The 17,185-nt window shown below is 39.3% G+C and overlaps 1 protein-coding gene across 1 annotated transcript in view; it reads left to right on the forward strand.

Annotated features, from left to right (window-relative positions):
• Positions 1-17,185, forward strand: part of BckdhB (Branched chain keto acid dehydrogenase E1 subunit beta) — a 309,243-nt gene that overhangs the window by 25,809 nt on the left and 266,249 nt on the right. The window contains exon 4 of the mRNA XM_067146689.2: positions 8,822-8,977. Within this exon, the coding sequence (XP_067002790.2) occupies positions 8,822-8,977 (156 nt within the window). The remainder of the gene's footprint in view (positions 1-8,821; positions 8,978-17,185) is intronic.

Consider the following 17,185-nt stretch of genomic DNA (forward strand, 5'->3'; position numbering starts at 1 on the left):
ACTTACCTGCATCATCAGGAGGAAGGGGCATCAACAGTCGCTGAGGCGCCACCTTGGCGGATCAAGTAGCAAACAAATGATAGTCAAATCGTGTAATGGGAATGTGAAGAGAAACACATTAACATAACTAGAGGACCCATACTGCTCCACAGCATTCGTTATACAGTAAATAGGTCAGATAACTCGTCTTGATATGCCTGCCCTTTTCAATAGTTTTATGAACATTTAACGCAAAGCGCGTTATGGTATGCCGCAGTTTGTACTCAGAATTCATACATTTTGATCTCATCATGCCATCTGTTTGGTAAAAATCTATCCATTGTCCCCTTCAAAAGTGGTAATAATTTAGTAAAGGAGAATGATTTATTTCATCAGCGTGTTGGAACATTATTTAATCGCCAGGAGGGTGAGATTTTGTATTTCCGTGCTAGTGCGAGCCAGCCACTTGCGAACCGGTTTTCCCGACCTACCAAGAGAATGAGGAAGCAGGGTGAAATTCCTGTTAGGTGGCCTTCAAACACATGTGTGTAACACGTGACCCGGCGAACAGCGTGATCTCAATCGATCAATAAATGGAAAGTCAAGTGACGTGAAACTGGAGCAGCCAATAAAAATGACAACCTTCACAGGAATGCAACAGATCCACCAATTAGATGTAATTAAGAGGCACACCTACGTCTTAAGACAGGGATTTAATGGTAATTCCAGAGGAAATTTTATAGAGGGTTCTTACTTCTGAACACTTGATTTGAGCGTTACTCTAATTGCAGCTACGGAAGAGACTGGACGTCGTTTGCTTCACTGGGAGACTGTACATTAGAGAAGGCATCGAGGACTGTATAAACTGCAATTCAGACACTTGGAAAAATTAGCTACGATTTATTTAGGGTTGTCATAAGATAAGTGTCCACATCCAAATTATAAAGCATCGCATGTGTATCCTGGACTATTGCTAAGACTTTTGTTAGTTTCAGCTTTCTACGAGAACTTAGAAGAAGGAAGATCGTTGGTTCGAACTCACTTCAAGATGGCTATCCAGTTCCGTGAAGAATACTACAGTTTCCTGTGTACCTTCAGCTCCTCCATGAGTCACTAATCATGTAAGGCGTCGGACATGGGCAAGACTTTGTTCGATGGAAGGTGATGTGACCACGTACTAGGTCATCAGCCAGAATCCAGTTCACACCAGCCACATGAGTATTCCTTAAGAATTCACTTTCTTTCTATTTCTGTAAAATGTTTGTAAAACGTAGCCTTACCTTATTCATTTAGATTTCTATTAGTTTTGCAGTAGTTTGACTTTTCATTCTTCTTTCTTTGGTGGGAGGTAGTTTGTGCCCTGGAATGAATGTGTATTTGTTCTATTAGTTAGATATGAGTGTATGTCATCGAGAGAGACCTCAACTGTCCTAAGAATTTAGAAGGCAGGAGAGATAAAAATAAATGAACCCCGCGTTAATTTTGATTGGTTTTGAAATAATTTGAAAATTAACTGAGACAAATTAGGACAGTGTTCTAGTGTTTTTCTAAGTGTAAAATTTCATTCTACGATTGTACGACATGTTTGTGGGTTTGAGTTCGTTAGAGTCATCCGAATAACTTCGTACGATAGCTTTGCGAGTGAGATTATGCACGGTCAAATATAATAATAATAATAATGAGTAAAAATAATTAAACCTAATTACGGGCTAAAATTATTTAATAAGGTCATGGGTTTAATGTTAGTTTATTCTTGGAAAGAATTATCGTGTGCTCACTTTATGTAAAGTAAGCCTGGAACATGGCAATCCTCCGGACGGAGTAATGACGAATTATATGTATATTTTCTGCGCTATTAATTTGAGTATGACTTGCAGATGGACATTATATTTTGAGTAATAATTTATGCATCCATTAGAGTCATTTTGGAAGAGAAGTGTCACTGGACATGATTTCTTCGAGCTTCAGTGCAGATTAATCGAGAGCCACGAAATTGTAGGTGAATAAAAATAAATGCCGCAACTCATGTACCGTAAGCGCGTATTCTAATATTTTGACCTGTGTTGTAGTTATTCTACTCGCCTAATTAGGATGATTTCTGTTTAAAATATTCCTTGAACATCGTTGTATAATTAATGTCTACACACAAGTGATAACCTCAATTCTATCACATTCTAAATCGATACCTTGGATATACGTGATATTGTCATCTAGAGAATGATTTCCCTAATTTGCAATAAATCCTAAATTTAATAATAATGGGTTAGTGTTCGTGTAAATAATATTATAAAATGGTCGTGTACCTATGTGTGAATGTGTGAGGTGTGATTTGATTATATTCTGTGTTTTATGAATATTTCTTGTATGATTTTGTGATGATATTCTCCACTGTGCGCGTCAAATTTTTGACCGATTTATATTATTTCGCGTGTCCGTGATTGGATGAATTTTGAATCTTTAGAAGATTTTATTGTAATTTAAGATAGATTAGGGCCTAATTCACTAAGTTAAAGTGAATAAGAGAAGGCAACGTCCGTGGACTGATGTCACGAAACTAAATTATTAGTTATTGTACAGTCACTTTCTGCATAAAATCGAGTAAAATTTAGGTTGATATGAGTTCAAGTAAAAATTTATTACAAGAAGTTTAGTCAATTAATAATTATAAAAATGAAGTAATTGTTGAAGGGAAAGTCTAAGGAAGACTTATTAACCATAATTTTCTGAATTAAATAATTTTCAATAATTTAAATAAGGAAGAGAAAATGATCATTTTCTTGTGAAATAAAAGCGAAATCCGGATAGAATATTTTAATTTAAACAATTTGATTACCATTATAGGAGAATGATATCAGATATTATTTTGATTTTCAATCAATTTTACAGCAAATTAATGATTCCTATATTTATAATTACAGACACGAACAGTCGTTGAACTTTAATTTGATCAAGATCCCTCATAAATGATAGCACGAGGAGAAGATATTTCCAAGAATCAAACCCAGATTTTGTGAATTTAATTGTTTTATTTGAAGGAGTGTCAGTTTTTAATAAATGTATAAACCTATTTTAGTCTCCTTTCATTTGTCGCTAGTCCTTCATCTATCCCTGCCTTTAAAAATTTCTGCACAGCCGATAGCGAACGGTCCACCTCTGAGACCCTCGCTCTCCGGCGAGCTGAGCCCGGCATGATGGGGGCAATATATTTGCTATTTTTATCCTGCAGTTCTTAATGTAAAGCTTGGTATTCTATCATAGAAGGTAATGGTATTTTCAATCACCCTTCTATATAAAACGGTTGTTCGTGAGCTCATAGATTAGTCTCAAAAGAGCATTTTTTGCCGGGCACAAATCTTTGGCCTTCACTCTTTCTAGTGTAACTAGGTTATCCTTCGATAGGTGTTCCCAGATAATGTCTTAGGCTCTGTGATGATGGGGTCTGTATATACGTAGATTTTTTCTCATAGCAGCATGTACGTTATTAGGAATGCTCTGTTATCTGTTGAATATATTTGGAAGCGTGGAAAGGTTAGAGAATCAAAGAGTATCTAGCAGAGAATAGTATTTTTCCGTGATCAGAGAAAGTTTTTACTCTCTGGCTTGACAGGTAGTAATCAAACATGGCTGTATGCAGTCACATTACTAAGGATAAAAATCACATAAAATATCAGAATATTAATGAAAGTGTTAGTCACTTAGCAACCTGCTAAGTACAGAAAGTATTGCGGTTTAGGGTAATTCTTTGCCTACAGTTATTGGGGTGATCATTTAATAATTTGATTTTATGATTACTTAACGATGGCTGAACTTGGAGACCTATCAGTGTTTCATGGCTCACTGGCAGCTAATTTCAAAAAGAATAAAACAAAAATGAAGCAAATCAGTCCAGTAGAACAGACAGACGAATTTGCCGAAACTGTTTTTAGTAAACATACATTTGAACTGTCTAGGATTTGCTGAAGATCTAGCTGCTCTGGCCAATCATATTCTGGAAACAAAACAACAAATACAATCTTTACAGGAAATAGCTCAAAATACAGTATTGACCGAGCTCGATAGCTGCAGTCGCTTAAGTGCGGCCAGTATCCAGTATTCGGGAGATAGTAGGTTCGAACCCCACTGTCGGCAGCCCTGAAAATGGTTTTCCGTGGTTTCCCATTTTCACACCAGGCAAATGCTGGGGCTGTACCTTAATTAAGGCCAATGCCGCTCCCCTCCCACTCCTAGCCCTTTCCTGTCCCATCGTCGCCGTAAGACCGTATGTGTTTTAATTGTCTTGCCATTTTGTCAAATTTTAGCTGAAGATGTTCCATAATCGGAACGAAACATGTACTAGAGATTAAGATGGTTTATATTATGTAATTAATAAACCTATTATACAGAAATTGATAAGTATTGGAAGGTGGGAACCTACTCATAACTTAACCTTAGTTGTGTTGAGCCAATACGGGATAAACATGAGATTTATAAAGCTGAGACCTATCTGTGTCGGTGCGACGTAAAACAATTAGCAAAAAAAAAAAAAAAAAAAATACAGTATTGGTTTGAAAATTTAATTTGAAACACAAATTATGCCAACTCAACTTCTGCTTGCAAACAAAATTAAGCTGGGAGACCAAGAAATAAAAATTGTAGAAAAATTTAAATATTTAGGTGAAATTTTCACTAATAACCTGAACAAGAAACCAGCATGGCAAAATAGAATAGATAATCTGGTTACAGCACAACATGTTACCAAGAATACATATAATAAAAAGTGTCTCTCAATAGCAGCCAAATTGAAACACTACAAAACAGTCACCCAGCCATAAATTACATATGCATGTAAAACATTATTCAAAACAACAAACACAGTTGTAATAGGTAGAGTACTCATTTAGGAGGGAGAATAATGAGAACCTGCTTAAATAAAAATTATCAAGTAAACGGAGTTTGGAGACTATAGGTCATTCCATGTTAAGAAAACAGTATTGCTCTTATGACAGCAAGGTTGCCATATCAAAGAGCTCTGCTCAACAACATCACAGGAAAACCGTGGCATATATATTGGTGAAACTCAAGTTCAACAGAAAAGAAGGAAGAAAGTAAGCTGTAAATTATTTTTTTGAAATCTAGGGTACAGGGGTTGTAGGGCAGGGGAAGGGGATGGGGGGGGGGCCTTATTTAGTTTTTTGCAGCAAAATGGGTAAACTACTGCACATACAAAATATCATTTCTGAAGTTCAAGGCAAACTGAGAGAAAATAAACAGAGAATTTTTATAGGCTTGGGGTGGGGGATGCAGTTAATTGCATTTAATAAATTTGCCCAGGTAACGCCGGGTACTACTGTGCTCCCATATCGCCCCACGAAAAGAATGGTAACAGTTAAATGCACTTGTGAAAAAGTAGTAAAAATGTGGCAAAAATAAAATGCGCTTAAGAAACAAAAGCTAAATAACAAAACCAAGCACAGATAAAAATGATAGTGAATTTCATTATCAGTAGAATTCATGCTGAGATGTATCGCTGCACACCACAGCTTCAAAATCTTCAGTAACAACTGCTATACAGTACGGGAATATTAGAACATACAGTGTAATGGCTTATGCGTTGCATGTACCAGAGAAACTCAAAAGGAAGGCAACAAAGCAATGGCTGGTCTCGCCATTGTGCTTCCTCCCTGCAAATTTATTTATTAAATAGAGAATGTTAAGTAGTTATTTTAACAACTCTTGGACATAAACATGCCTCATCCATTTTCTTTCTTTCATAATACAATATAAAGTGCAGTATAATATTCCTTAATCATGAGGAATTATGTGTGTTTAAGAGGGGTCCATAAGAGCAATACTGTTTTCTTAACATGGACTGAGCTATAGCTTCCAATGAAGCAATTCATAAAGAAATAGAACCTGAAACTAGCACAATGAAATAGAAACAGATTTCATTCTTAGGCCATCTAATATGCTCACCAGAAAATAGAACCAGTGGAAAAATTATAGAAGAGTTACTGAGTGTCTGAAAACAACTCCCATTGACAAACTTTACTGCTTGGCTGGTATTGCTCCTCCAGACATTCGGCGAGAAGTGTTTGCAAGGCAAGAGAGGTTAAAGGTGGATCACACAAATACCCACCCATTTTTGGGCATCGACCTCCACCCAGAAGATGAAGTCCAGGAAAAGTTTCCTCAGTGTCTCCAAGGCTCTGAATAAACCAACAAGAACAGCACGTTGTGATATTTGGCGAGCAAGAATTGAGCATCTTTCTGACTGGATGGTGCCTTCTGAATCTGCAACCCCTGATCATCATTTGGAATGGACAACATGGAAGGCACTGAATCAATTGCGGAGTGGGTAAATCCAAGGATAACCTAAAAAAATGGGGTTATTTGAAAGATCAGCAGTCAGACTTCTGCGATTGTGGGGAGCAACAAACTACCCAACACCTTCATGACTGTCAGTCCTGCCCTGTTCATTGTACACTTCAAGACTTGACAAGCCACCCAAGAGGGAATTGCTGTTGCCCATTTCTGGGCAGGCTTTGTGTGAATTTGTTTGACATAAGATGTATTTTGTTTTGTTTGTATGTAATACGTTATTTATATTTTAGGTTTTAGGCTTTCAGACTGAACGCTGAAAGACATAACAGTCTATAATGATAATGTATGTATGTATGTATGTATGTATGTATGTCCACACTGTGACATGAAATAAATGAATGGAAGAATAATAGTAAGAATAATATTAGATGGATCACAGAACTTAAAGAAAACATGAGAGAGTTACATATTACAATAGAAGATTTAAAATACAAAACATCTATGTACACTCAAGAGATTGAAAGATAAACACACTAGATTACAGATGAAAATCAACAAGCAGAGATTAGGAAGAGTGATTCCAGAAGCAGAAAGAAAATTACGTTCAGAAAGAGTGAAACATTATTGGGCTGACAAAAAAAGAGAAACGTCCATAAACCTGACTAAAGTAGTCCTATGTTGACTAAAAATCTAAAATAAATAATAGGCATTAGGAGGATGGAAGAGCCATAGGAAAGGATACAAGGACAAATATGAAAACATTCTCCACATTTAATTTGATGCTTTGTTGTTCCTTTCCATTACTCGCATATTCCCGTTGGGTTCCTTCCGTGTATGTCTGTGTTTCTTGTCTTTTACCACCTCTCTTGCCTTTTCTTATGTTTATCTTACATTCTTCTAATCCCACACTTTTCACATCAAGGCTGAATTTCTGTCAAGATGACCCCTCCCTTCTAATGAAGCTGTGAAGCAGAAACAAATTTGTTGGGGGCAGGGAAGAACTGGGATTGGAAGATGTAGAGATTGTCCTTGTCCGCTCTTTACACACTGACATGTCATTGGGTTTATCTTGTTTTGTATAACCTTGATGTATCGTTGCTGGAACTGTCATTTTCCCATATTCATAAACCAGCAACTATCGTTTTACCGCATCGATCGTCAAAAATTATTTGTCCTCGGCCACAATTTTTGCGCATGGATCGATCGTATGTAAGAAAAATGTATGCAAAAGTTTTATGAATTTGAAGAGACAGCTCAATACTCTAGCATATAATAGCGGCAACCTGTTACTCGAGAATGTACAAGTCCGAGTTGCTAGTCTTGAGCAAGGATCATGAGGCTGGAGTGCTGTACACACGTTATTCACGTGCAACCTTAATATGAGCCTCCTGGCACCAACGTTTCTCCTCGACCCACTAACCAACCCCTAGAAGTGTTCTTATTTACAGGAATTAAAACTGAGGCACTGTAAAACTCAAATTTTCTACCATTTTCCGTGTTGCTATTGTGGTGGTGGTGGTGGTGGTGGTGATTATTGTTTTAAGAGGAAGTACAACTAGGCAACCATCCCATGCTATTGGCTGCCACCTTAGTTGAAAATGAGAAAATCGCACAGTTTAAAATAGCCATGGCTTGCGCCGAGTACGTTTTAATCAGTCATAGGGTTATTAATCATGTCATATCTTGTGGAGTGTATGGGATGCTACAGCCCTGTTGACTACTTCTTTGCCCCCCTTGCCCAATTGTCTTATTAAAAGCTGGACCTAACCAAGCCAGACCAATAATCTTTTCACTAGCCTGGTCTTGAAACTAGTTCCTAAGTTGGCAGCCTTGCATAGCCCACTGTGACTTTGTCCGAGATGCACCGTGTTGAATTTCTAACCTCTGTGACATCGTCCGAGCCGTGCCCTGTGAGATCTCTTTGATACCATTATGTATAGAATGAGTATTTCCAGCTCCATGGCTAAATGGTTAGTGCGTGTTGGCCTTTGGTTCAAGGGATCTCAGTCGGGTTGGGGATTTGAACTTTTCTTGGTTAATTCCGACGGTTCGGGGCCTGAGTTTGTGTGTATATGTGTATGTTTGTGCTGACTTACGCATTGGGATTCATCTCAGGTAGGGCCGCATTTTCTTAAGTGCGTAGATCACTTATCATGCGATAACTCGAAAGACCTGCACCCGGCTACGGAGGCCACATGCCATTGTTGTTGTTGTTGTTGTTGTTGTTGTTGTTGTTGTTGTTGTTGTTGTTGTTGTTGTTATTATTATAGTTACATGACGAAAAATGTCCAAATACAGTAGCCGTATTTTATTATTTTGCTTTCCCCCTATTTTTTACGTCATCCGCGTTTATTATTTTTGCGCATCCATCGTCATTATCCCCCTCGCCCTTGAAAAATGATGCAGTGAGGTTTTACTGTATATTACTTGATTGATCACTTATTTCTTCCTCCTATTGAGTCATAAGCTCTTGAGTTTGATAAATTGTTGTTTTAGAGTTATTATCAGCTTGAATTATTGAACTTGTTTATTTTGTTTCTAGATTGTAAACGAAGCTGCCAAGTGCCGGTATCGAAGCGGAAACTTGTTTGACTGTGGCAGCCTCACTATCAGAGCACCATGCAGTGCCGTTGGACATGGGGCCCTCTACCATTCCCAAAGTCCTGAAGCGTACTTTGCCCATACTCCTGGCCTAAAGGTAAGTACAAGATGTCGTACATTCAGGCTGACTTTGTTACACTTAAACTGCCTCATTGAAGGACTTTCTACTGTTGTGAATTCCATTCACTCTACGTGGTTGGTCATACTTTTGCGTAGGGCGTTTGTATTCTTCTTCTTTTAGTGCCTTCTCCATTACTGAAGGTTGGCCACAATCACAGCGAAGTCTGTACGATGTTCAGCTGTCCTTATCAGTCTACTAGGATCTAGTCCTGTCCAGTCCCGTAAGCTCATCAGCCAAAAGCATTTTTTTTCTTCAACCACAACCTCTATGTCCATCAGTTTTACCCTGCATGATCAATTTAAGTAGGTTGTACTTTTCATTCCTCATAGTATGCCCAAGGTAGGCTGACTTTCTCTTCTTGATTGTATACATCAACATTTGTTCCCTCCTAATGTGTTTGAGTACGGCAGCATTGGAGACATGGTCAGTCCACAAGATCCGTTACATCCTTCAGAACATCCACATCTTGAAGGCATTTATTCTCTTAATGGTGTTACAGTTCATAGTCCATGTTTCTGCGCCATGCAGTAGCACTGAATATACATATCATCTGACAAAGTTGTGATGTGTCTCCAAGCTGAGGTTTCTGTCACACAGTAGATTCCTCATTTTCAGAAAACTAGTACGAGCCATTTCTGTTCATACACAGATTACTAAATTTGTAATCCAGCTGTCAAGGTACTTATACTTCCGCACTTGTTCAACTGGTTCCCCGTAAATGGTCATAAGAATGTGCGTGTTACGGATTCTGGAAATGGCCATCACCTTGTGTTAATTTTGAAACCAAGTATATTGTCTTCTGCTACGATTCTCAGAAGATATGCTCAGAGTACAGATTATACAACAGAGGAGATATGTCGCGAGCGCCGATTTGCAACACGTCCTTCCGTGGGAAATTATGGAGCGAGCGCATCTAACGGGTTACGATCCGTGACCTCCCAGTCAGAAATTCCTAATAATTATGAGTAATTTAGGTGTAACATATAATGAGAAGATACAGCAACAACAGTGGAAGTGAGTGATTAAGTGTAATAGAATATTAGTGCAGTGAATAAATGCAGAATTACAATTAAAATTAAAAGCATTTCTTAAAGATAGTCTCAACTTGTAACATTTCGTTAAGCTGCAGTCAGAATATTTGTCAGAGAAACAAGTAAACGGACTAGAAGGTCATAGTTAGAAGCTTTTATTGAGTGGTCCAGTAAAAACAAACCTGTTGTTAGTCACATAGCAAAGTGCCCTGTAAAAATAAGAACGCACATTGTGGTGCAATCATTCTTTCTAGAAGGAATCTATGGAATGTCACCAGTCACCTGTAGATGTATGGGATCGGTGGGACCACACTTGAAGTAACCAGTAGGAAGCTAACAGATCAGTGATGTGAGGGAACATAGTAGTAGGGGATGACTTGTTCTAGAAACTCAGGGAAATGATAAAGGGGAGTGACAAGGGAGACTCTTGGTCATTCTGTTGGTCATTCTTGGTTGTCATTCTGGTGGTGATTCTGATCAGGCATTCTGGTGAGGTAGTTATTCTGTCAACTTAAAGGAGCATTCTCTCGGGAAGGGACAGTCACTAGGTCACTTGGCAGAGAACAGACTCTGTAGAATAAAGTCAGTGAAGATAGCAGTATATGGAGTTAGTCAGATCGGGCAGTAGTTGAGCCTGCCAACAGTTAGTGAAGAAGGCAGTATAAGAAGTTATTCAGATTAGGCAGCTGTTGAGACTGCCAACCAGTAGAACTGGTTAGCAGCATCTCACAGAGTAAAGTACACAGACAGTACGTAGAGAACTCACTGAGTGTTTAAAGGAGACTATAGCTTCAGTTCTTAGAGTTCTGTGTTTGAATCCTGAAACCGTCAGCGAAGATTCAGAGGAACACTACAACAAGGATTCAAGAAAGAAGCAAGTAAAGAGAAGCTTTAAAACCCGAGATAAGTATCAACTAGTTAAGAGGCCTTAAAGACTGGAGGGAATTAATAAATGTTGTATAGTGAATTGTAGAAGTGTGTGTATTTTCCAAAGAAGTCAGAGACTGATGAACTGATTAATTTAAAGTAATGTTGAGAGAAGAATTATTACAGGTGTGCTGTAGTATTATTGAAAAGGGTATATTTGATAATCTATTTAAATAAATTAGGGTAAGTATTTAATGGTATCTAAGTGTTTTCTATCAAGGTCAATCTGTTATTCGAACCCAAGTCCCCAGCCTGCCCTATTCATAGAATATGACAGGTGGACTCGAAAAGTCTTTGGTGTCAGATTCTGGGGTAACTAATTAGTTAGGTTGAAGTAATAACCTATCTAATACAAGCTTGTACATGTTCCAGAAAGTTTGAGTATTGTGAGACCAGTGGTAAAAGGAAGTATCCAGCAGCAAACACTTGGAGGCATCATCGAAAAGTTACTAGCAGTAGCAGCCCAACTCAGAGTCCTGTTTTATTCAACAGAAGGGTGAGTCAAATTCCTAGTTCATAATGGATGGGTCAGATAGAAGTGATAGTCCTGCTCACAGCAACATTGATGTAGCTCATGAGGAAATAGTGCATTCTCACCATTATACTTCTGTAACAGAGGCTTTAAAACTTATTGGAGCAGAGTTTGATGGCTCTCACCCTGATAGGTTAAGGGAATTTTGTGAAAATATGGACTGGCCAGGTGACCTAGAATTATTTTACAAGTTAATCCTAACGAAGATTACTAACGAAGCGCAAAGCAAGTTGATAGTAAGATCAGACATTCAAACGTAGGAAGACATTAAGGGTGGATTAGAAGAATATTATAGCGAAAGGCAAATAATAGACTTCTATGCTTGTCAATTGTTCACAGCCCGACGAGGCAAAAGTGAAAGTATAGCACAATGGGCCTACAGAATTGACTGTATGGGCACGGAACTGAGAAACATGGCCATACAGGGGGAAACGCCTGTATCTAGAGAACACTAGGTGAGATTTATTAGAAAACTAATAAAAGCTAGTTTTGTCCAGGGCCTTAAGGATGAAAGAACCCAAAATTTAAGTAAAAGTAGAAACGCTCAAACTTTAGAACAAGCCATGGATATTGCTAGAGAGGAGGAGGATGCTATCATCTCCGCTCAAGCAAAACAGCAAGTGATGACACAAGTGCGAAGACCTGTAGAGGTAAGGACAAGGCCGGAACCTCAATATCAGAGGACGTCCATGCCCGCCCGTAAACCTAAGAGACAGGCAACTATTAGAGTCATATGTTACAATTGTAACAGAGAGGGACACCTCGCCCGTGACTGTAAAGCCCATGCAACAGTGAAACGAAAACCGAGGCTAGATACCTGTAGCTATTGTAAAAAGATAGGGCATCTCGAAAAAGACTGTAGGAATAAAAGAGAGAGGAGGCAAAGTGAAAGGCACGAAATAAATATTTGTGAGATTATAAGATGTTATAATTGCAATAAGATGGGGCATACCCAACGGTATTGTAGGGAAGTCCAAAGACCATGGGGAGATAGGGCCGTGCTTTACGTGTGGACGAAAGGGTCACTTCCAAAGGAACTGTTGGTTCAATCCTCAGAACACAAGGTGTCCAAGAAATCGCGGAAAGGAGAAAATCAGAACCCGTGATAAAGAACAGGGTAGAGAAGAGGTCTCCAGTAGAGACAGAAATTGGGCCAAACCGAAAGCCCAAAAATTTAAACGAGAAAGGGGCCACCAATATTGGTTGAAAGGCGGGTCCCAAGAAGTAAACGACCCACGAAGTAACGAATCATGGAGTAGGGGAGCCCCGAGAGATCAGTCTGCTAAAGAAAAAGTGGGCAGGAGGACAGATACATGGGAAGAACATGATCGAACCGGCTCTATTCTAGTGTGAGCCAGAGAGCGTAAGGAAACCCTCAAGTTCCTTATTGATACGGGAGCTGAAGTTAGTTTAATTAAGGAAAGGAGTGTGCCCAAAATGGAAGTCCATTATCGAAACTCGATAATAGAGTTATCCGGTGCAACAGGAAGGACATCCCCTACAAGGGGATCTGTGAAGTTGCATGTAGCGAAATCCACCCCTGAATTTCATGTAGTAGGAGATGAATTTCATTTGTCAGTAGATGGACTCGTAGGAAGAGACCTTCTAAAAGATTCTAATTATCGCGGAAGGGTATGTGGAAATCTTCGGACAAAAGTTCCCTATGGGACTAAGTATAAGAGAGATTACTTGCGTAGCAATTAAGGGCATGAATCATTCACGGAAAGATAAAAGTGTAATTTTTGTTGAGGTGCCAGGTCAGAAGGCCCCCCTTCGATTCCTGATAGATACGGGAAGCAAAGTGTCCTTTGTAAAAAGAAAGCTTGTGCCACGAGAGGCGCTAACTGTGAACAAGTCTACTTTAAAATTAAGAGGGCTAGGCACAGAAAAGATCGAAACTAGTGGCAGTGTAAGACTCCTAGTAGGGAAATCGAACCCTGACTTTGACGTAGTGGATGAAAACTTGAATTCACATTATGATGCCATTATTGGAAAGAATGCCTCGAGAGATAGCATAATTAATTTCAAGGAAGGTTATGCCATAATAGCTGGAAAGCAATACACCTTAGGTAAACGGACTGCTCAAGTCCAGGTGATATATCTTGAACCCCAAACGGAGACTATAATAGAAGTGAGAACAGATAAGCGAATGGCAGATGGTGTGATCGAAAAAAGGGAGATTCCGCCAGGGGTTTATGTAGCAAGTTGCCTGACAAAAGCATGTTATCACAAGGCAGTAGTGAGCATGCTAAATACAAGAGATGCAGAAGTTGAATTTGAAATGCCAGTGCTCTGTGTCCATGAAGTCGAACCCATGACACCTCCAAAGCAACATGAACAAAATAAAGTCAACCATGTAACCCAAGTAAAACATGAGAATACGAAGTCCCGAGAACAAAGGGTGATAGACCAATTATGGGTTGACCATTTGGCACCCAAAGACCGAGAAGAGTTATATGCTATCTGTGCAGCATATAATGACATTTTTCACTTAGCAGGGGATAAATTAACTTACACTGATGTGTTACAACATGAAATCTGGGTCAGGGAAAATCAACCTCCAATTAATGTGAGACCTTACAGATTACCTGAGGATCAAAAGGAGGAGATCCAAAGACAGATTGATTAGATGCTAGAGGATGAAATAATCGTGCCTAGTACCAGCCCGTGGTCCGCACCGTTACTCATCGTCCCTAAGAAAATTGACGCTTCAGGGAAGCAAAATACCACATTTGTATTGATTTTCGAAAGCTCAATGAGGTGACGATAGGGACAGTATTTCCAATACCTCTCATATCAGAGCTCTTAGATGCTTTAAGGAAAGCACGTTACTCATCTACTATGGACCTATCATCAGGGTATCATCAGGTGATAATAAGGCTAGAGGACCGCGAGAAGACAGCATTCTTAGCCTTAGGGTGGCAGTACGAGTACTTACGCATGCTGATGGGGCTTAAAGACGCTCCTAGTACTTTTACGAGGCTGATGACGACAGCGATGTCAGGCCTAAACGGTGTAAAATATTTGATCTATATGGATGATTTTTTAATTTACGGGAATTCAATCGAGGACCATAATAAGAAATTGCGGGAAGTTTTTCAGTGGCTCAGGGAACACCGGCTAAAATTACAACCAGATAAGTGCGAATTCCTGCGAACAGAAGTGGCATTTCTAGGCCATGTGATTACTGAGAATGGGGTGCAGCCGGATGAACGAAAGGTTGAGGCAGTGAGAAATTTTCCGAGGCCTACAACCATCAAACAATTAAAGGGATTTTTAGGCTTGAGCGGGTACTATCAGAGATTCATACCTGAGTATAGTAAGATCGCCGAACCTCTGTATGAACTCCTGAAGAACAATGTCCGTTATGTATGGGCAGACAAACAGGAGATGGCTTTCAACATCCTGAAACAAAAGTTGACCGAAAAGCCCATATTACAATATCCAGACTTCGAAAAGCCATTCATCCTAACTACGGATGCGAGTGGTGAGGCTCTCGGAGCCTTTTAATCACAGGGAGAATTAGGGAAAGATTTACCAGTGGCATATGCGAGTAGAACTCTAAATAAGGCAGAGAAAAACTACTCAGTTACGGAGAAAGTATTGCTTGCAATCGTATGGGGTGTGAAGTATTTTAGACCGTACCTATTCAGGTCGCATTTCACAGTAGTGATAGATCATGAGCCACTGAAGTGGGTATTCAATGTCCAAGACCTGTCATCCAGATTAATAATGTTCAGGCTAAAGTTACCTGAATATGATTTCACGATAGTGTACAAGATGGGTAAAACAAATAAGAATGCCAATGCATTAAGCAGAATGCTTGTTGTGCCTGAAAAAGCGGTACTAGTAGTGAATTCAGAGGGAATCATATCCCAACAGACAGCTGAGACAGGTGAAACCGAATGAGTAAAAAATGAGCAGAAAATCTCGTGGACGCGGAAGCAGAGAGGTCAGGAGGGGAGGTACGAACCAAAGACTCTAACTCCGAGGACGCAAAAGCACCCCATATGCTAAAGAGCATAAAGATTTAACTGAGGAGGAAAAGTTAGCAATACTACATGATGCCCATACGTCCCTTGTAGGAAGACATTGAGGGATCACGAGAAAATTGGCGCGAATAAAACATGTTCAGTGGTCAAACATGAAGAAGGATGTGGATGCCTTTATACGCTCCTGTCCTTCATGTCAGAGAAATAAAACTACATGTCCAGAAATTAGAGCCCCCTCAGTAATAACAGATACTCCCAATACTGTTTTCGAAGAATATCATTGGACGTCTTAGGCCCCCTACCCATTACCAAAAGAAGGCATACTTACTTGCCAGGACCAATTGTCCAAGTATTTAGTTGCAGTACCAGTGGCCAGTCAGAAAGCAAATACTGTGGCGAAAGCATTAGTAACGAATATTGTTAGTGTATTTGAAATACCGAGCTCAATTCTGACTGACATGGGGAGTAATTTCATGAGTCATACTTTTAAAAGGCTGTGCAAAATTTTACGAGTTCAAAAGGTACACACAAGTGCATTTCAGCCACAAAGTAATGGTAGTATAGAGAGAGCACACAGAGTGTTCACCGATTATTTGCGTCACTATATTTACAAGGATCAAAACGATTGGGATGAATATTTCCCACAGCCACATTCGTATATAATACCTCGAAACACACTAATATGGGATTTATACCCTATGAGTTAATATTTGGAAGAAAAGCGAATATTCCTGCAGTTCTCCAAAGGAAACCTGAAACATCCTATAATCAGTATCAAAATGTAGTCGAAGACTTTACTCGCCGACTACAAGAAAACCATGAGATTGCTCAAAAAACACTAATACAGAATAAAGAAAAGGAAAAACAGAGATGTGACAAATGACACCGCAACCTAACCTTACAAGTAGGAGATAAGGTATTGTTAAGGGATGAAACCCTGAGACGGGGTAGGTCCCACAAGCTAGAACCTCAGTTCAGAGGCCCCTACAAGATAGAGCAAATTGATGGCGTAAACTGTTCTAAAAACTAACAGAAAAAGAAAATTATTTAAGGTGCATAGGAACAGATTTAAATTGTATATTTCAATGTGAGAAAGGATTGGCTTCATTTTGGCCGCGATGTTCTTGCACTCTTCACCATCCCAACGGCTTTTTAGACCTATCGATATACAGATTTCACCCAGAGAACCAGTCGTAATGTAAACATAAGCATTTCAAATTGAAGAGCACAAGGGACGCATTCGCTCATGCTTGACCCGCCATTTTGTTAAGCTGTGAGCTTGGGAAGTAATCAGTACAGTGCGTGAGTAAGTGAGTGAGTGAGACATTACTTGTTCTTGTGCAATGTGAATCACCGAGTTGAGTTCGTTAAGCATCGCAAAGGGAAACCTTTGAAAAGTGGCGAGAAGGCAATTGCAATGAATGTGTTTCATAAATTTTGTAAGAAATACCCGATTTTAGCTTTAAAGGATTTGCGAAGCTGACATCCGAGTTCACTTGTGTTTCGGAGTGGAGCAATAATACCGCACGCAGCGAACGACTGCACCAAGGATTGGTAAGAACACCTGGGAAATCGAAGAAGCGCTTACTTGGAAGGCGTTCGTCCTTTATCATATTCTGATTAGGTAAAGTACCGGTACTGTACATGTTATTGTTTTAATATTGCCTCTTCTAAGTTCCTCGCTAGAATTAAATATCGAGAT

The sequence above is a fragment of the Anabrus simplex genome, chromosome 1 (genome assembly GCF_040414725.1).
Source record: "Anabrus simplex isolate iqAnaSimp1 chromosome 1, ASM4041472v1, whole genome shotgun sequence".
Lineage (NCBI taxonomy): Eukaryota > Metazoa > Arthropoda > Insecta > Orthoptera > Tettigoniidae > Anabrus > Anabrus simplex.